The 20,885-nt window shown below is 42.9% G+C and overlaps 1 protein-coding gene across 50 annotated transcripts in view; it reads right to left on the bottom strand.

Annotated features, from left to right (window-relative positions):
• Window positions 1-20,885, bottom strand: part of camk2b1 (calcium/calmodulin-dependent protein kinase (CaM kinase) II beta 1) — a 71,268-nt gene that overhangs the window by 48,442 nt on the left and 1,941 nt on the right. For all 50 annotated transcript variants that reach the window (XM_072433167.1, XM_072433215.1, XM_072433218.1 and 47 more), the window contains exons 2-5: window positions 19,603-19,697; window positions 10,614-10,673; window positions 10,066-10,120; window positions 8,603-8,668 (exon numbers count right to left, since the gene is read on the bottom strand). In XM_072433167.1, coding sequence (XP_072289268.1) covers window positions 8,603-8,668; window positions 10,066-10,120; window positions 10,614-10,673; window positions 19,603-19,697 — 276 coding nt within the window. The remainder of the gene's footprint in view (window positions 1-8,602; window positions 8,669-10,065; window positions 10,121-10,613; window positions 10,674-19,602; window positions 19,698-20,885) is intronic.

The raw sequence follows: 20,885 nt of genomic DNA, 5'->3' as shown, positions 1-20,885 counted from the left end.
CAGCTAAACTGCCGCGATCCATTACTTATCGCTGTTTTCGCCGTCAACTAGCTTGTTCTAAAAATAGCTCCGTCATCGGCGCATATGTAGGTTACTAATGTAACCCGAGTTCTATACCGCATATACTGTGCAATGTAGAAGTTTAGTAATGTGACTTAATTCATGTTTACTGTCTTTCTGTTCCCAGACCACACACACCACCAATTTGTAATATGTACAAATTAAAGGACATTCTCAATCAATCCAGTTTCCCCTGATTCTCTAACCGGAATCAACGGCCCATACTGTCCGCTCCAATCAGCGTTATTTCCCCTTGGCTAATGTGGATATTTCTACATTAAATTCTGGTCCTTCGAGCCTGGATTGGAGCTACGCTTTAGCAGTATGGACCACGCAGCACCCATGGAAGAGGAACTTACCAGGCCCCAGAGAGAAGCCCGTCTACCCTCACATCTGATGGACTATGAAGTCAACTATGGCGTACACAGCTCACATCCTCCAAACGCTTCATCCAGCTACAGCAGCAAACACAGAAGCACCTCGAGGAGAGCCCACAGCTCTGTATCTGGCTTCAGCTCACGCTCAGGGAGACACACGGCTTACTCTATTGGTCATTACCCACAAGATGGTCTCTCTCCCATACAAGCTGCAATACTGGAAGAGAATGCTAAACAACTTGAACTTGTTAACCTCCGGAGACAGATGGAAGAGGATGTACAGGCAGAGCGGGAACTTCATCAACTACAGACCCAAGCTAAAGCTGCTCAACGAAAACAAGAGGAAGCCCTTCAAGCTAAAGAGGCCCTGAGCAAACGCCTCGACCAAAGCCGCAGACTCCAGCAGCTACAGACTGATGTTGAACTAGCCAAACTGGTCACGTCAATGCTCAGTACTAACAGCAACTCCTCGAGCCCCTATCAGCCTCAACCAGCAGCTACAGCTTCACCTGCGCAGCAGCAAAGTACTCTAATTCAAGCAACAGAGTTAAACTCTGCATCGCACCCCACTCTCGTCAACACAAACGCAGTGCAGCCAAAACCGCCAATAACATATTGCAAGTGGGAGCAGCCTCCGGCCACATCTCATCCCATCCAGGCTCCCTTACCAGCACCTGCGCCCTATCCTGGTCTACAACCACAACTCGGAGCAGAAATGCTAATTGCCTCTGCCTTTGGCATCCCCAAGCCCATGCTGCCTGTGTTTGAGAGCGGTCGTGAGAGTGACTTTGCCCTCCTGAAGATGGCACTGGATAGTCTGCTCAGTGACCACAGCCATCTCAGTGAGCAATACAAATACCAAGTGTTGCTAAGCCATCTGAAGCTTCCGAGCGCTCTTCAACTCGCAAAGGCATACATGCATCACTCAAGCCCGTATACCGCTGCACTCAACGCACTACAAGATAAGTATGGTCAACCAAGGCAGCTTATCCAGTCCGAGCTCGGCGCCATCCTAAACTCTCCTGCACTTAAGACAAGTGATGCCAACAGTTTCGACCTCTTTGCTCTGTCCATCCAAGCCCTAGTGGGTATGCTGAAAACTCTTGAAGGACACAACGGCGTGGAGCTCATGTGCGGGTCGCACGTTGACCGGCTGCTAAGTAAGCTGCCCCCTTCTTACCGTGACGGCTTTGTGGAGTATTGTCTTAACCGAGGGATTCTGCAATCAGGTTCAGACCGCACCTACACGCTTCCTGACCTAGCTGACTGGCTCCAAGTCAAGTCTCAAGCCAAACGCATTTCAAGTCGTGCCGCAGCCCTCTACCAGACTGAGTCAAGTAAACCAGCTAAATCTACAAAGAGCTTCCCCTCTACAACCTACAGAGAGCGGTCCACACCTGTGCTTCTCACAGTGAAGGAAGAGTCAACTCACTCTAAACCTGCCCAGTCCAAGCCGGCTTCAAAGTCACAGCCCTACTGTCCGCATTGCAACAACAAAGATCACTACCTGAACTCCTGTGATAACTTTAAGAAGCTCACACCCAACCAGATAGTCAGTTGGATCAAAGATGGAAACCGCTGCTGGAAATGTGGGCGCAGTCATGCGGTAGAGAGCTGCAACCTCAAACGGCCCTGCAAAATGTGTAAAGAGCAACATCTCACAATACTTCATGACTCCATCCGTGACACCTCCAATGCTGTCCTGACAATGAGCCCAGGATCAACAAAGGTCTACCTTGACCAACCCAACCGTACGCAGCGAGTGATGCTAAAGGTGGTAAAGATCCTCATTCACAATGGCAAGCGGTCAGTGGAAGCACCTGCAATTCTAGACGACGGCTCTGAGAGGACAATCGTCTTATCACCAGTCCTCCAGTCCCTCAATCTTTCTGGAGTTCCAGAGACTCTTCCCATCCAGACAATACACCAGAATGTCAAACAGTTAGAAGGCCTGACAGTTTCCTTTCAAGTCTCTCCTCTTTCCAAGCCCAATGAGAAGTATCTCATCTCCAATGCATTTTCAGCTGATGGACTATGCTTTGCGGAGCACAACTACCCTATCGCTGCTCTCCAGCGGGCTCACAGACACTTACAAGGCATCCCACTTCAAGCTGTCGACCGTGTGCGTCCACTCATCCTCATTGGTTCGGATATGTGCCACCTCATCAGTCCTGTCATGCCAATTATACAAGGCTCTCCAGATGGCCCTGTTGCTGTCTGCACTCGTCTCGGCTGGTGCCTTCAAGGTCCCATGACTCCAATCCAAACAGCTCATAATCCGACCCAATGCCTGCATATTGCTACAGCTGCAGCCAACACGGAGTTACTCCAGCACGTGGAGCGCCTCTGGCAACTTGACACCCTGCCTTTCTGTGAGAAAGCGGTAACCAGGTCTAAGCTTGACCAGCAAGCCCTCGACCTTCTCCAAACATCTACAGTTAGAATAGACAATGAGGGTACCCTGCGCTATGCCACACCGCTCCTCCGCCGCTTTCCACCGATCCCTCTTCAAGCGCCCAAAGAAGCAGCACTGCCAAGTCTCCGCAGCACCGAACGTAGACTTGCCAAAGACCCAGTAAAGGCCGCCACCTATTGCTCAGAAATCCAGAAGCTCAAGGCAGCAGGCTATGTAGCAAGGATCTCACCTGAAGAAGCATGCAAGTCCACAGAGTCCTGGTACATCCCGCACCACATTGTGCACCATAACGGCAAGGACCGTATAGTCTTCAACTGCTCATTTCAATACAAAGGCCAAACTTTGAATGAGCAACTGCTTCCAGGGCCAACCCTAGGACCAACCTTGCTTGGCGTGCTTCTTAGATTTCGCCAGCACAGTGTGGCAATCAGCGGTGACATTCGAAGTATGTTTCACCAGGTACTCCTGCTTGCTGCTGACAAACCCATCATGCGCTTCTTGTGGAGAAATATGCAGCGAGAGGAGGAGCCCGACATCTATGAGTGGCAGGTCCTGCCTTTTGGGACCACCTGCAGTCCATGCTGCGCAACCTATGCTCTGCAGCGCCATGTCCAAGACTCTCAAGCCAACCCATCAGGTCTTGCCGAAGTAGTGACCCAGGCATTCTATGTTGACAACTGTCTCTACAGTACACCAGACCCTGCTCATGCCAAGGCTGTCGTGGATGGACTGTGCCAACTTCTCGCAGAAGGTGGTTTTGAGATCAGGCAGTGGGCAAGCAACCTGCCTTCAGTCATTGAGCACTTGCCCACCGAAGCTAGATCTGTCAGCAGTGAACTGTGGCTGTCCCGCGATAGCGCTGATCTGAACGAGTCTACACTTGGACTGCAGTGGAACTGCCTTGATGACACCATGGGTTATCGACACCGCCTACAAGAGCCTCTTCAACTCACGCTCAGAAACCTGTACAAGACTCTTGCAAGCCAATATGATCCATTGGGGTTCATAATACCATTCACAACTAGAGCAAAGGTTCTAATCCAGGACCTCTGGAAGCAAGACCTCAGCTGGGATGACCCAATCGAACACCAACAGCTTAAAGAGCAGTGGCTTGCCTGGGTCAAAGAGCTCCCCAATCTCCTTCAAGTGCAGTTCCCCAGAGCTTACATGCCTCCAAATGCTGATACTTCCACAGTGACCAGGGAGCTCCATGTGTTCTGTGATGCTTCGGAGAGGGCATACGGTTCAGTCGCTTACCTGCGAACCACTGATGACCAAGGTAATGTCCATATTGCCTTCATCCTAGCCCGTTCCAGAGTAGCCCCGAAGAAGTGCCTCTCCATTCCTCGCCTTGAACTCAGCGCAGCACTAACTGGTGCACAACTTGTCAAGCTTATTGAGACCGAGCTCACCATTCCAATCCACCAAGTCATCTGCTGGTCCGATTCCACCACTGTACTCCACTGGCTACAATCAGAGTCCTGCCGCTACAAGGTGTTTGTTGGAACGCGGGTAGCGGAAATCCAGACGTTGACCGACCTTACAAGCTGGAGGTATGTTGACTCGCCTCGTAACCCTGCAGATCACATAACCAGGGGCCTCACCTTGAAAGAGCTGCTGTGCCATCGCCAGTGGAGATTTGGTCCTACATTCCTCACTGAAACTCAAGACCGGTGGCCAACTATGCCTACCGCTGCTGCTGAACCTGATCAACGCGAGCTAAAGAAAAGTGCCTTCATCGGAGTTGTTACAGTGCCACCTAGCCCCCAGCTTCCTGACTCCAGTAAGTTCCACACCTGGACAGAATTAGTTCGAGCCACTCAGCAGTCCCGTCACGGGGCGGCTACGCCTGAAGTCAATATCGAAGCTTCAGACTTCATTGCAGCTGAAAGAGCCCTGCTAGTTCAAGCCCAAGTTGAGTCCTTCCCGGCAGAAGTTAAAGCACTCAAGACCCTTCGTCCAATTCCTAGAGATAGCAGGCTCAGTTCCCTCGCTCCTGAGTACGAGCAAGCAACTGGTCTAATCCGAGTTGGTGGCAGGCTTCGACGGGCGGCTGACCTCGAAACTGAAACCATCCATCCAATTGTTTTAGACTCAAGACACCCTATCACCAAGTTGCTTATCAAAGACGGCGACGAACGGCTCCACCACCCGGGTGCTGAACGTGTCCTTGCGGAGTTGCGACGCCAGTACTGGATCCTAAGAGGACGTGAGGCTATCCGCAAACACCAGTACGGCTGCCGTGAATGCCAATTTTGGCGTGCCAAACCCCAAACTCCAAGAATGGCAGATCTCCCACCGGCAAGACTGCGGCTCTACAAACCACCATTCTACTCTGTGGGAGTTGACTGCTTCGGTCCATTCCTTGTGAAGACTGGTCGCCGCCAAGAAAAAAGATGGGGCATTCTATTCAAATGTATGACAACAAGGTGCCTTCACTTAGATCTACTTGAAGGCTTGGACTCTGACACTTTCCTGCTTTGCCTCCGCCGCTTTGTTGCCCGTCGTGGGAAGCCATTTGAGATACTCTGTGACAATGGCACAAACTTCACTGGTGGCTGTCGGGAACTTCAAGAGGCCTTTCAAGCCATGAACCCTCAACTCCAAAAACATCTTGCAGAACATAGAATCAAGTTCCGGTTCAATCCCCCAGCTGCTCCCCACTTTGGAGGGACGTGTTAGAGGGAGGTCAAGTCGATAAAGGCTTCCCTTAGAGTCATTCTAAAGGAGCAAGTTGTTCCTGAGCCGGTCCTGCGCACCCTACTCATCGAGGTGGAAGGCATCCTGAACTCCAAGCCACTTGGATATGTCTCAGCCGATGTCGCAGATCCTGACCCGGTAACACCCAACATGCTGCTTATGGGACGCAAAGATTCGTCACGTCCACAAGCTCTCTACGACAGTGAAGACCTGCTGGGAAGACGCCGATGGAGACACAGTCAGGTGCTCGCCGACAACTTCTGGTCATCCTTCATCCGCCAGTACCTACCTGGTCTACAAGATCGACGAAAGTGGAAGACTGACGTGAAGGAGCTCCGCGTTGGACAGGTGGTCCTCATCGTAGATCCTCGCTTCCCGAGAGCATCCTGGCCCGTGGGCACAGTGACAGAGACATTCCCTGCACCAGATGGTCGGGTACGTACAGCGGCCGTGAAGGTGAGAGAGAAGACCTACACCCGTCCGGTCGTCAGGCTGATTCCTCTTCCTCCGCTGGTGGAAGAAGACGACAGCGCTCCTGATAGTCTTTCTGGTGATGGACAATTATCCTGACTGACAATTGGGGGCGGCTGTGTCAGAAAGACTAAGGGGGGAACCAAAGTTTAGTTCCGTGTTTCTGGACGGCCCTCTTTTACTGTTACTATTCAAGCTAACTATTCAGCAGCACCACATATTGTGTGCGTAATTACTATAAAAGTGAGTATTTGGTCGTGTTAATGTTTATCAATTGTATATTGTTGATGTTTATCCTTATCTTTGACAGTTAATGCACTGTATTCAGCTAAACTGCCGCGATCCATTACTTATCGCTGTTTTCGCCGTCAACTAGCTTGTTCTAAAAATAGCTCCGTCATCGGCGCATATGTAGGTTACTAATGTAACCCGAGTTCTATACCGCATATACTGTGCAATGTAGAAGTTTAGTAATGTGACTTAATTCATGTTTACTGTCTTTCTGTTCCCAGACCACACACACCACCAATTTGTAATATGTACAAATTAAAGGACATTCTCAATCAATCCAGTTTCCCCTGATTCTCTAACCGGAATCAACGGCCCATACTGTCCGCTCCAATCAGCGTTATTTCCCCTTGGCTAATGTGGATATTTCTACAATAGTCATATCATGTCATAATTTACTTTTACTTTAATTATAACCTCACCTTTCTGCTGCTGTCCTTATAAATCCTTGTAAATAGTTAAGTGATACAAATTTTGGTTGGGGAATACTCCATTGATTAATTGTCTAAAGGCCTAAAAAGCAGAATGAAACGCACTAAATAATTTGCATCAATGAAGCATTCTCCTGACGTTTAAAAAAAAAAAAAAAAGTTGTCTGTAATATTAATTTCCTAAACATAAACTCAGACTTTTAATCAGTGCATTTAAGACAAACAATAGTTAACATTCTTCCTCCAAAGTCTGAACTCAGCTTCAAACCACATTATTTTCCACTGACAATAACAAATGACTGACTCTCAATCTCGATTAAAATGATCTTAATTGCACAACACAACCACAAACTAACACCACCAAACCAACTCAAGCTCATATTGTTTTGCCAAATCGCTGTGAGTGAAAAGACGTTCTGTCGTCTATCCAGTATGGTTTACTAAATATTCATATGTATTGTCTACTATTAACAGGAGCGAAGCTATTGTTAAGAACAGATAAAATACTGTGGTGACCTTTTCACTGAGCGACATGTGAGCACAGGCTTCTGCTGCCAGGCATTACAGCGGCGCACACTACCACCAGACATTCTGATGCACTTACTTTAAACAACAAGACCAATGTGCTGGAGGTAGTGTGTCTTCTCCAACAAACCACACTAAACGCTAAAGTGGGGGTGTCAAGGTTAATCTTCATAGTTCAGGTCACAATATATTCATAACTGTAACCATTTTAGTAGCAAAAATAAGTTTATACTCCAAAAAAGTAAGCCAAAATGTAAAATATTTCTGGTTGTTTTTGTCACGTTAGCTTTACTTTAATATCCAAAACATTTAATCTTATAAATTAGTCCTTTACTAGAGGAATGGTAAAGTACTATAAGACAATATATATTCAAGTAAAAATAATACATAATTAACTTGACTAATGTCTTGTGGATGGAATAAATTAGGCTAATTCCATTTTCATGACTTCCTTGCAGTGAAACCAGTGAAACAACAGCTCATTACATTATAGCTAGTTACAAAACCAGCTAGAGGCAGTTTTGTTGCATTTTTTACTATATATTATATTATATATTATTAACATTTTGATATAATGCCCACCTCCAATTAAAATAGTTGTTATAGGTGCACTATGTAACTGTTGAAGTGGGGGTCTGCTAGATGCATGTTGGAGATGTTATTACTTCATCCAGGAATGTTCCACAATATGACATTACACTTAATAATTCATGTTTTTCCAATGTATTTTTGGCAATAATAAATGCAAGTTAGATGTTGCCATATTTTAGAGCAGTAAAGAGTGCCCCTTTAGTGAGAGGAGTGATAGATTATAGTTCTCAACCTCTACGTAGTGTGCGAGTGTAGGCTACACTGCATGAGGGTTACTACTACACTATTGTGCTATAATGCTATGCTCTTAAAGAGGCCGTACCCTGTCGTTTGTTTTTTGTTTCTTCAGTGGTGTGACAGCAAACCTCTACTCTGGCCTGAAAAGCGCTTCTAAACTCATCGCTGTGCATAATTAGAATGATGGGAATGTGTTAGGGAATGTGAGGAATAGATTGGGACCGCTGCACACAGTTTAAAATGAACTAGTGTTTTTGTTTTTCACATTTAAGACTAAAAAACAATTTGAAGCTGTAGATGATTTATGGAAGGAAGCAATGTCATCATCAGGCAAGGGGTTTGTACAATAACAATGTTGGAAGAGTAATACAAAAATCTTTGTGAAGTTGTGAGGGAAGAGGGAACGGGAGTAGAGAGAAGAAAGGAAAAGGGAAGTACACAACAACACAACAACAGTAGACAAAGACTTCAGCACAAAGCAGTGGCTCAGGAAGTCGGCCTTGTACCTTGCATCTGCTTCACTGTAGTATTCTCTGGCTACAATGTCCTCAAAGAGCTCCCCTCCGGTCACCCTGCGGCCAGAACAAGAGTCACAGTTAGAAAAGAATATCACGACTTACAAATAAAAAGACAATTCTGGTCATTGGCAGTCCACTATGCATATGATTCCTCAAATCAATAATATTGTTTTTACTGATAACGATTGTAATGCTGATTTATTTTTGTTCTAAAAAGTGTTAAAAAATGTTTTGTACTAGATGCCAATTGATACTGAAACTAGTATCAAAAATGGTTCACTTCAACAAGTATATACTGAAAAAGCACTTTAAAAGGACAAGATTTTTTACTTTTCCTGATAGTGGCCTTGATCTACATCAGAACTAGTAGACCACACACACAGTAATATCAAATAAATTTCAATTAATTTGTACTGAATTATCAGTATTGCAGTGAGAATGGTGTATTTCTGTGTGTATATTGACCATAGACCAGAGGGCACATGGTATTTATTTTGCTCCATGAACATAGCAAATACATTCATAGGTTCTGAATCAGAGCCCACAACTCGGATCCTGCCGTACACAAGAGCAGCCGGTGATCAATGCGACTGCTGGAAACCAGCAGCATCCGAACAAAAAGCCCCAAAATATATGTTTTAGTCGCTGCACAGAATACGACAAAAAGCAGCATTTATCTGAACAGAAAATAAGCAGATCTTTTTTTTTTTTTTTTTTTTTATTAAAATGTTGTTTTGGCTCATTGGATATCAAGGAAAATACAAATAATAGTAACGATAATAAAAAGGAATGCAACAAATTAATAGCCTATATTTGCAATGTAAGAATGTATGAATTATTATTTTTAGGGCCTATAGCCTCATCAACTTTAACAGCAAAGGCAGGGGTTACAGTCACACTAGATCCAGACCCCTGAACCAGCGGAGAGCAGCTCTGGTTCAGTCCGGGCTTAGATGACTTTGATGCTCGCTGGGAAGCAACAGGCGCCTGGAGCTAGAAGTTATTTAAAAATAAGACTCAAATTGGATATTTTCTAACTACGCTATACCATTATGCAGCAGGACAAGCCAGGCTCAGCTGTTATTGTAGAGACACTTTTGAACTACTGCACGTGCACTAGCTTTACGCCTTGTAGTTGGACAACAGGACGTAAAGGTCCTGTTTAGTCAAAGCGCGAACGCCAGTAGAAATAAAAAACACACGCAAAATAAACCATGCAAATTGCCCTCTTGATTTAGTAACCCCCCATCCCCCCTTCATTTCATACTGCACCGTCGCCATGGAAACTAGAGGGAAAGATGCCGAGAGAGGGATGAATGTGGAAGGCGTGGGTGGAGGAGGGAGAAGGGGAGGTGGGGTAGTTCAAATACAGGAGAGGATTATGTAAGTGTGTATGTTAAAATGGGCGTAGAAGCAGAGTATCGTATAGAAAAAACGTAATGATGACTTACAGGTCGAACAGCAGGTAGTGGAAGCCCTCCTCTGATATACTGTCATGGAGACGCACTGGGGGGAAAGAGGAGGAGGAGCAGATTATTTTTGGTGCAGTTGTTGCAGAGATACATTCCTTACATAATCTGTTTTTAAAATACATGAAATAATGAATATTCAAGAAGCTCAGTCCAAGCAGCATGAAAGACTTTTGTGTCATTTCACAACTATTCTTGATTTTTGACAACAAAACAGTCCCAAATTAATTTATATTCACACTGTCAAACAATTTTATATTAATATTCCTCTAGTAAGTGATCAGCTCTATGAAATACAACTTTCTGATTTAAACACCTAGATTAAAAGCCCTAAACATTTTACCTTACCTTTTTGGACTTTAGATTAACAACTTGTTTTTTCTTCTAAAATTCTAGCAATTATTATTTTTTAGCTCTTATAATAATATTTTGACCTGTACAATCATGATTATCAATTAAGCTCGACATCCTTAGGTAATGTAAAAGTGTAATAATGCATACTATAATAACACAGAATACACGATGCTTACCGATGTTGGAGTGTTTAAGGAGGCGACAAATTCGGGCTTCTCGTTCTAGCTTCTGGTGATCTAAACAACAGAGAGAAGAAAAGAAGAAAACTTTAAAATGCGGGCTTCATTTGACAAAGAAGCAAATGTAGGAGTTCAGGACCATAAGAAAAAGAGATGAACGTGTAGAATGATGGGATGAGATCTACAAGGGAGTTTAAATAATACCCATGAGTAAAACAGCGTGGACATAATGTACTGTAAAACGTTTCAAGACATTTCAACTGAAAAAACAAAGAATATATTGATTTAATGATAAGCAACTTATATAATATATACATAACCGCCAAACAACAAAGGTTTAGAGAAAAGAAAGACACCAATACATGTCTTTGATGTCAGTGCTTACATAAAACACATTAGCAGGTAAATTGTTCATTAGCACAAACTAATCTAGACCTCTATAGCATATCCTGTTGTGTTGCATCAAGGAGTTAATTCAAAACCAATGGAAAGAACTACTACTGTCACGTCACGTAGCTTGAACAAAGTTGATTAAGTCACTCTAGTACAACGTATGAAAGTTTACCGCTTCCAGAAAAGCAGATATTATGGTTGTACAGTAAATGCAACATATCCTGATGAATGTACTTGCTTGCTGGAGCTTATACAACCACTTAATGATGCTAGTCAACCTGGATTCCACGGCGATCGTCACGCAGCAGCGGCAGCAGCAGCCTAAGCCCACATAGTGCACGGGCTCGGGCGCCGTAGGGGGTGGGCCACAGCGGGACAAAGAAAGGCACATGATCTTCTCTGTCGTGTTCCCTGCCACACACGGGCCAACACACCCACACTGACAGCGACACTGGGGAGTGACAGTCAAGTGTAAGCCCTGTGATTATAGTCTTAAAGATGAGAGGAGCGAGGCGGAGACGGGAGCCCCAAAGAAGAGAGCAGGTGTCGTCTGCGGCGGCAAGAGTCATCGCAATTTGTACTTAAATTGCAATTCGGATGGTTGCGCTTTCGGTTTGTTTGGTGACATTTTGAGGACGTCTGACAATTGGGAAGTCGGATTTGGCTGTTTGGACTTTTTAAATAATTTGGTCCCAGATACACGTGCCAGGTTGGATTTGTATAGCGATTTCCGGGGTAACTCAAAGACAATTTACATTAGTTAGAATAGCAAAAGCAAAAGCAGTCATTAGTGTGGGTTGTAGCGTGAGGAAAAGGTGACATCAAGGTCATATCAAGTCGTGTCGCTCGATGGCTCCACGTGCCGCCGCCCGCAGCGTCGCGAGTTCCATTCTGACTCGATTTGCTGAATGTCCTTCCTTCTCTCATCCACGTTACACTGTCTGCTTCTGCTGCACTACAAGCGAGTTCCACAACATATTTAAGAGTGAACAGTAATATACAGAGCTATTTAGGAGACAAGAGGGTGCAACATGATATATAAGCATGCAATTAAAATTCTAAACGCTGCCCTGCACTAAAAATACATGTATGAAACACAAGGTAAATGTTGCACTTTAGTGAACTCCAGTGAACCCAGCTGTAGCACACACAGACAGGATGCTTGCTGGAGACGAAGCGAGCCCAATTACTGCGATTGTTTGACTGAACACAACTCTTTATTGTTCCGAATTTTCAGTTCATTCTACTCTGCAATCAATAGTTCATGTCCTCTTATGCTCTACATTTGCATCTGTTAACATCGTTTTAAGTAAGTGCCATGCTTGATCCAAGCCGAGCCAACCAGATGGCAAACTGTTGACATTGATGATAGTTTGGCCATCAAATTAACCAGAAAGAAATTACTTCTGCAAAAATTATTCTTTGGATAATTCTTTGGAATGGTCTTGTATTGCAGCATTTAGCAGTGGCCCCTTTTGAGTTAGTACTTGTATTTAAAGGTGGAACATTCCAGGCAAATCAATAACGTCTCCATTTAGACCAGCAGGTGGCGAAAGAAATGGTTTGTATTGTGCCGTTGTAAAGTGCTTTACTGCTTTACAGAAAAGTTCCTTAGTCCTACAGTGAGCTTAGACAAATCCTCAGTAAAACAATAGTGTCTGTAAATTATAGGTTGAGAATTTAAAGCAGGATTTTTAGCTAACTTATTCATTTAACCTTTATTGATCCATGTAGATCAATAAGAGAACCAATTCTCATTTACGACGACGACCTGGTAAACTTGGATGACTTAAGATAAGAGACATAACCCGCCTAGTACCAAGGAGGTCACTGTTCAGCTCTTTATCCCTGCCTTTTTAAGCTTGTGAATCAATAAGAGCTTCGTCAATACTTTCAAATGGCAAGTGAGAGCCAGAGGACCACTAAAAGGTCTAACAATGTTGTCAACAATGACTCTGATGACATTATTTCCCCTTGTTTTTGAAGTGTTTGTTAGTCCCCTCCTGACTGTCAATGTATGACACACACGGAAATTGCAGACCTGCACCAAGACATCGGTCCTTCCAAACAATGGTGCCGTGCTCAAACCTTTAAAGGATACATTTTAAAAGGTTAATTTGAGCTGAATGAGTTAGGGAAAAGTGTATATTCTGTTTTTCTGACACATATTTTAATTGTGATCTAACTATGATATACGTTATGAAGATCCAGTTCAAGCATATTGTATTACCTAAAATAATTCCATGCATTTTGAATTTGCTAATTACAACAATTTATTTCGGGCTCCTGATTTTGAAACCGTGAAAGGAGGAAGTAGGTATTCTAACTTGTTTCTAGCTCTCACAAACCCATTGGCTCATCTCTTTGACCACCAGAAAAGCTTTAGAAGAGCTTTCTCAAACACAAAGTTCTGCCTATACAATACACGACAACACAATTTTAGACCACAACCAAGGCACTGGTCCCGTCACATAATGGTGTCATGTATAATACAACTTTGGTACTAAACAGGGACCAAACCAGGAACTACACCCAAACTAGACTAGGACTCAACCAGGACTCGAACACCCTTATGATGTTACCAGTATACTCTAGTTAAGCTCTTTAAAATGTCATTTACCGTACATGGATACCGTTTCTGATGCATGCACGCATAATGATGGTGTGAGAAAAGTTACTCATTTGTATTGCAAAATTACCGGCAAACCCAAACATGAATCTAACGTAGATATATATTTCTAGACAGTACTATACAGTTTGTTTTATTGCCAACAGACTATTTACCTGCTGGAACTAATACTGATGAAGACTTCCCGGAGCAGTAACTGACACAGGAAACGGGGAAGGAAGATGGAGAAGGCAAGGTGAGAAGAGCAGACTGCAATTTTGTGACTCATTTCATAGGGCGCTTATCTGTGGCAGAGGATATGAGATCAAATCACACAGAATGGATTTTGTAGATGACCTGGGACGAGAAATATGGCCCATCTTAAACAGCTTGTGCGCATTTGCTGTTCATGTTGTACCTGTGTGTCCAGAGTTTTGTCAGTCATCAAATAGAACAGAGAATCGCACAAGTTCCTCGAGAGGGTCCTCGTCACCAACTTCAAGGGAACAGTGGCGGTAATCTAGCGGTACACGCATCACCAAACACGGACAAAACAAGAACATTAACTGTAAATCAAAGCGACGACCTTGGTAGAATGCAACACACCCTGTATCTTTGGCTTGAGCCTGTAGTTAAGACCACCGGAGACAAACATGCCCTGAAATGGACTGACATTTCCTTCTCACCAATTTGAATGCTTTTGGAAATGCTTAAAATATGCACTGAGAACTGGTTTCATAACTGTCAAGGACTAGTTCACGTTGTGGATATGTGAGTATAACGCTTAATTAAAAAGTGAGAAATAAATTAGTAATTACATTTTTTTTTGACGTCCATTGCCAAAACGGTATGTGTGAACGAGAGTGATTAACTGATGGCATTGATGTCTCACCTTGGATGGTTTTTTGAACATTTAGCCGTTATAGGGACATGATTCAACAGCAGGCGATCATTGCACTTCATGAACAGGTGTTTGATTTACCAGACGTGTGATTCAGACTGTTATTATGAAATCAGAGCGGGAAAAGGACGGTTAAAACAAAATGGTCCGTTTGGGATGTGGCGTTTGAGGAGCGCGGTGCTGTCCACATCTGGGCTCCGTCACTGACACACAAACCAGGTCAGACCTCATCACAGGCCACTTTCCACTCTCTTCTACAAGTCCAATACAAGTCCGATACAAGACCGATACAAGACCGATACAAGTCCGATACAAGTCCGATACAAGTCCGATACAGGACCGATACAAGTCCGATACAAGTCCGATACAAGTCTGATACAAGACCGATACAAGTCCGATACAAGTCCAATACAAGTCCGATACAAGTCCGATACAAGACCGATACAAGACCGATACAAGTCTGATACAAGACCGATACAAGTCCGATACAAGTCCGATACAAGTCCGATACAAGTCCGATACAGGACCGATACAAGTCCGATACAAGTCCGATACAAGTCTGATACAAGACCGATACAAGTCCGATACAAGTCCAATACAAGTCCGATACAAGTCCGATACAAGACCGATACAAGACCGATACAAGTCTGATACAAGACCGATACAAGTCCGATACAAGTCCGATACAAGTCCGATACAAGTCCGATACAAGTCTGATACAAGACCGACACAAGTCCGATACAAGTCCGATACAAGTCCGATACAAGTCCGATACAAGTCCGATACAAGTCCGATACAAGACCGATACAAGTCTGATACAAGACCGATACAAGACCGATACAAGTCCGATACAAGACCGATACAAGTCTGATACAAGACCGATACAAGACCGATACAAGACCGATACAAGTCCGATACAAGTCCGTGTTGTATAAAGAAAAGGTAAATCTCCATCAACCAAAATAAATCACAATCTATTCCAGCAGTAAACCAACTCCCTTGGCCTTCATTTGTGGGTCTAGTGCTGAGGCAGCTGTCAGGGACAACAAGCAGGGTCACGAGAAAACACTTACCTTGAACTAAACTAAAAATAGATTGTCGTCTTTCATATGTAGTCAATCAATCTCGGACTTTGAATGGAGCTCTTAGTCGTTTATGAGCATCAATCATTCAAATACACGCGTGAACTAAACCAATTTTCTGTTTTATCTTCTGAAAAATGTGTTTTGATACAAATAATTTGAATTGTACAGTCATACACTTCCAGCAATAACATTTTAGAACCTTTCCAAAAATTACCACAATGTGAAAAATGCCCGTAGTTTGATGAGCAACTTCATTCTGCATCAGTTACGAAAGCTACTCAGAACCTTTTTTTTGGACTTTACAGTTTCAGAAAAGCCTCATAATGTCTTCGTTTATTCCTCTGAACCCTGAATAAGACGGTGCGTGGAGTGGAGGGCAGCTGACAGGGTTCACCGGGTGTCAAACTCGTGGATATATGCGCCTGCAGTGTGAGCCGAGGGGCAGATGAGCCCCCCCGCCTCCTCCTTTGCACCCCCCTCTCCCCTTCATCTCCCATCTGCCCACCCCACACACATGCTTTCAGCTCACTAAACTTATCACAATTTGACGACATCTTTGACTTAAAAATGTGCCGCAGGATTACATTTTTTTCAATCAGGATCTAAATTCTGCTTTACTTTTTCGAATAGCAATGGATTCATGTTAAGTCTTACTACCGAGCCTATGTGGGGATCCATGTGTGATAGGTCATGCAGCTATAAATAGATGTAGGAGTTGAAGCTCGGGCCGTTTCTCTGCCGTTTCTCGAACACGGCTCATCCATTAGTCAAGAGAAGTAAGAGTGTGCCACTGGTATCGCGCACTCGGCAGTCAGGTCGGATCAGCGCTCGGAGCCGATGAAACGGCCCGAGTATCGGAGCGCTCGACTGGCCCGAATGAAATGTATCTCGAAAACGAAGCTAAACTGTGCGGGTGAATTATTCATCATGTGTGTGTCTGCGCGTATACTGCTCTCGTAAAGCTCGGCCTGCCAAGAAACGAACGTAGAACCGCTGGATAATCTCACGCAGCTTTAATCGCCTAAATATGGTGAGGTGTACTGTATTGTTTGGGAAAAATATGACCGACTTTGCCGTAAACTCTGAAAAACGTCCACAACCGCTCGCAGGAAGAGTGTGAGATTGGCTACGGCGCTTCGCTTTTGATGCGCTGAAAACCAAAACTGACAAAGATTCTTTCAGGGAAGGCCAGCAATCAGCAAGTACTTAATGAGAAATGGATCGTTAGTTCTGGCTTGAGCTTCTAAACGTAAAGCTGTGAAAAAATGAATCAATATTGATCCGATATATATGGAAGTACAGTATCTCAAACCCGGAAGTAAGAGTCTGATGCGTCACTAAAGGGATTTGTATTCATTACGTTTCCTTCTGTTCAATTTAAAGATATTTTTAAAAAGAAATCGAGGCCGTCGAGGTATTTTCACACAATCTGAGGACTTTTTTTTTTTTTTTTTTAACGTTATTGTTAAAAGTAATAATCTGGATTCACGTACACTTCCCAGGCTGTCCATGTGTGAGCGAGAGAAGTGGACCAGTGCTGTGGCCGTGTGAAGACCTCAGGGCTCCGGTTACAGCGCTGGAGATTTACGCGGCGCAAGTGGTGTAGTGAAGGGCCACAGTGACAGGCCACAATGAAGTAGTGCCATATTGAGAATAAACTAATACTGGATATGCTGGATATATTTGGAGGATTATGCCGTAAGACATTCAGGCAATATTTTCACAATCTTAGTTTTGTTCACTAGCGACAAAAGTGAAGGTCAAATCAACCTCACAAATGAAACAAAAAAATCCTCTTATTTGAAAGATTACACGACAAATGTGTTTCATTCCATCTCTAAATCAATTATTTTGCAGCCTGCAACGTGAAGGCCGTTTGTTTTTATCAAGCTTTATCGAGCTTTTATCAATCAATCAATCAATCAATCAATTGATCAACCTTTTTTTCATAGAGCCCTTTACAACACTCAAAGTGCTTCACAATGAAAATCAAGGCAATACAAAACATAAAACTAAGTAAAAACAAACTGTACATAATAAAGTGTCCCTACATTACAGAGTTTTAAAAGCCAGTCTGAATACAGGTAAATAAGTTTGAGCCTGGACTTAAAAAGGCTCAAATCTGTGATGGCTTTTTAGAGTTATAGTTGCCCCAAACGGGAAGAAGGTGATGTCATGTGTCGGGCAACTCGCGGTGGATTTAGTATTCGACAATTCATCAATAAGTTGTATTGATTTGTCAATTATTCAAGTCCATGTAATGTGCCTTTGAGATCTGAGACACAATTTAAACCAGATGAAAGGAGAACAAATTATTGACAGAGAATGAATCAATTGTTGATTTGTTGGCACACATGAACATTGGATATTTTACACGTTTTAGAATCAATTTTGTGGTTTACAATGAACAAAATGTAAAATATTGATCTACGTGACTCTAAATATTCCAAAAATATAATTATATGTCACCTTTACTAAAAAATGATGGCATGGCATGTGTGCAAGTCCAGATTATGTTTTGTTTTTTTTATCAGTTAGTCACAATTTATCTGTAGTTGCCCTTGTCAATAGGCTTTTTTGGACTTTTTAGGGCCAATCCAGGACTAAAAAGGTCCCAGGTTTCTACAGACAACTCAAAAAATACCTCTTGTAGCCACCGAACTAAACCGATTTGTGTCTTCTTGTCATTCAGTTTTTGCGAGAAACAATCACAACTCTGAGCCAGCCTGTTTATGCTGTCAAACTTGTATGAATACTCCATTGTCTTTTGTCATGCTCCAAACTCCATTGTGATAAAGTCTCCTACGCGTTGCCATCTGAGAGGCTAACAGCTAACTCTTACATAAGCGTCTACACTGAAAGTGGAGGCCATTCCAACGGGGAAACTCGGCACAAATTAACCATCTCTTTGTCATCCACAACTGATGAGAAGTAGTGTGTCTTTTCTAAACTTCTAAAAGGTCTAAAACACGTCAAAACGACGATAGGGAAAAGGAAAGCATGTTTAAAGGCCAATGGCAGTTTAAATAATGTACTACACACTTTGGGACTGGTGTGGTGGACTGAGGGAAAACATATTTATGCATTGACAAACACTATTACAAAATATAAGATTTACCATACAAGCTGAGAAATAGATTTTCAAAGTTAGGGGCCCCCAAGCAATTTCAGGGGCCCACAAGCGCGCGTGGCATCGCGGTGTCATAAAAACAAGATAAAATGTGTTGTTTTAAAACTTGTTCCTGCGTAAAACAATTTAAAGTACTTTTATCTGTTATTTGATATGAAGAGCACAAATACTGAATCATATAAACCAGAGATCATGATCTTTAAAACTGTTAAATTCAATATAATTATGTTTCTTATATACAAAATAAATACTGTTTACAGTATTTTCCACAAGATCTCCTTGTGTCAGCATTGACACAAGGAGATCTTGTGGAATATATGAAATCACGTCCTACAAAATAAACTACTAACATATATACATTGCCCCAAAAATTAGACCGGGCATTTCCGAGGACATGTGAACGCAACACGAACGCAGCGGCCAATCAGATGCCCGCTTTCATCGATATTACATCACGGAGACCGCTCGGCCAATGAGAAGCGAGAAGACGTGCAACGTGAGCATGTCTGTCAAAACGAAACTTAAGCTATGAAAATGCCCCGAATATGGCCAAATTACTAGTTAAATCTTGATTTTTTTAGAGGAGGGGCACGGCGGGCCCCCTCCTATTTCAAACTGCGGGCCCGCCGGAGATTCAACTGCTTGCGGGCCCCCGGGCCCCCGTCTATTTCGCAGCCTGCCATAACTTGCCGATAAACGTGAATGGACAAAATGGTTTTGGCAAATGAGTAAATGCACTTCATCTATTGAGCAACAAAACACTGGTTGCTATCAATTTACAGAAATTACTCCATAATTCCATCAATCTCCTGTAAAACCAATCCTTCACTCGTGAAAATGAAAGAGCATTACACTGACAATGTGCTTACCTCTCGCAGACAGCTTTTTAGTGTTGATAATTTTGGCAGCATGTTCTTGTCCAGTGCACAGCTTGACACATCGGCGGACGACAGAAAAGGCTCCCCTGTAAGCAAAAAGAGGAAACACATCAAGCATGGTATTTAGGGCAATTTCCTAAAAGCGTCAAAAAAATTAAGCTTCATGTTGTTAAATTAAGGGCATATTCTGCACAGGTGGCACTTCATCAGCACAACAAAGACGACTTGTGTTGCAAGAATCCTGCTTGTTAATAAGCTCCCACGAGAATTGCTCTCACAGTCAGCACGGCTCAGCCTTAGAAGGTATAGAAAGGACACTTTGCCTGTATTTATTGTTAATTAACAATAGTTTCAAACAGGGCTGACGCAAAATGTTATCAAGATTGAGGATTAGTTATCTCTGTAATTATCAAAATATGCTTACACCATCTTGTCAAGGCAAGATGGTACACTGGTGCATGAATGAGAGTGTGTTTGTGAGACAACACATGTTTACAGCATGTTTATTTGTTCATTAACATGCACTGTCCTGACCAAATAAACAAATAATAATGAAGAGCCAATTCTGTACCAGTAACAGTATGTTGTTTGGAGCAGAGTTAAAGTTCTCTCTTGTTTAAGTAAGAATAGGTAAGAATAATATATAATAACTAGAACATAATCATTTTTCAAAGCATCGACTGCAAACATTTTTGTTGATCAACTCATAGGTCTGTGTGCAGTGCATCATTCAAACATTGGTGACGTTCATCGAGTTGTGAAAAACTAATCTGGAATAATGATACAAAAGCATTTTTTATTATAAAGATGCTTATTTTTGCTTTGGTGAGAGTTGCTAAATTAATATTCATGTTCATGTTCATATTGATGCTGGTTTTATTTTTGTTTATCCACAGCAGCCAATGACGACTGATGAGCTCTGCCAATATTTTGAGGACAATACATTTTAATAATACATGAACAGAGACAAAACAGACTAAATCAAGGCTAATTTAGATAGGAAAATCATGACCTCATATTTATATATATTCATAATTACATTTCTGTCAGCTGGAGGACCCTGGTGTCATTTTGTTGCTATGAGAATTATTGTGTCAGCCGTCAGTCAAAATAGTGACATACAGTGCAGCCCTAATGTGTGCTACATGATGCTAATGTACCACCTGTTTATTTAGATTATTTGTTTGTTTGTTTGTTTTGCTAAATCCCATGTTGCATTTCTGGTACAATTCTGATATTTGTACAGCAATTTATTGTGTTTTCTTTGTCACGTA

This window comes from Eucyclogobius newberryi, unplaced genomic scaffold, assembly GCF_026437365.1.
Source record: "Eucyclogobius newberryi isolate DKJ021-1_F unplaced genomic scaffold, fEucNew1.0.hap1 SCAF_6, whole genome shotgun sequence".
Taxonomy (NCBI): domain Eukaryota; kingdom Metazoa; phylum Chordata; class Actinopteri; order Gobiiformes; family Gobiidae; genus Eucyclogobius; species Eucyclogobius newberryi.
Note: the sequence above shows the minus strand (reverse complement) of the source record. Positions and strands in the feature narration are given on the sequence as shown.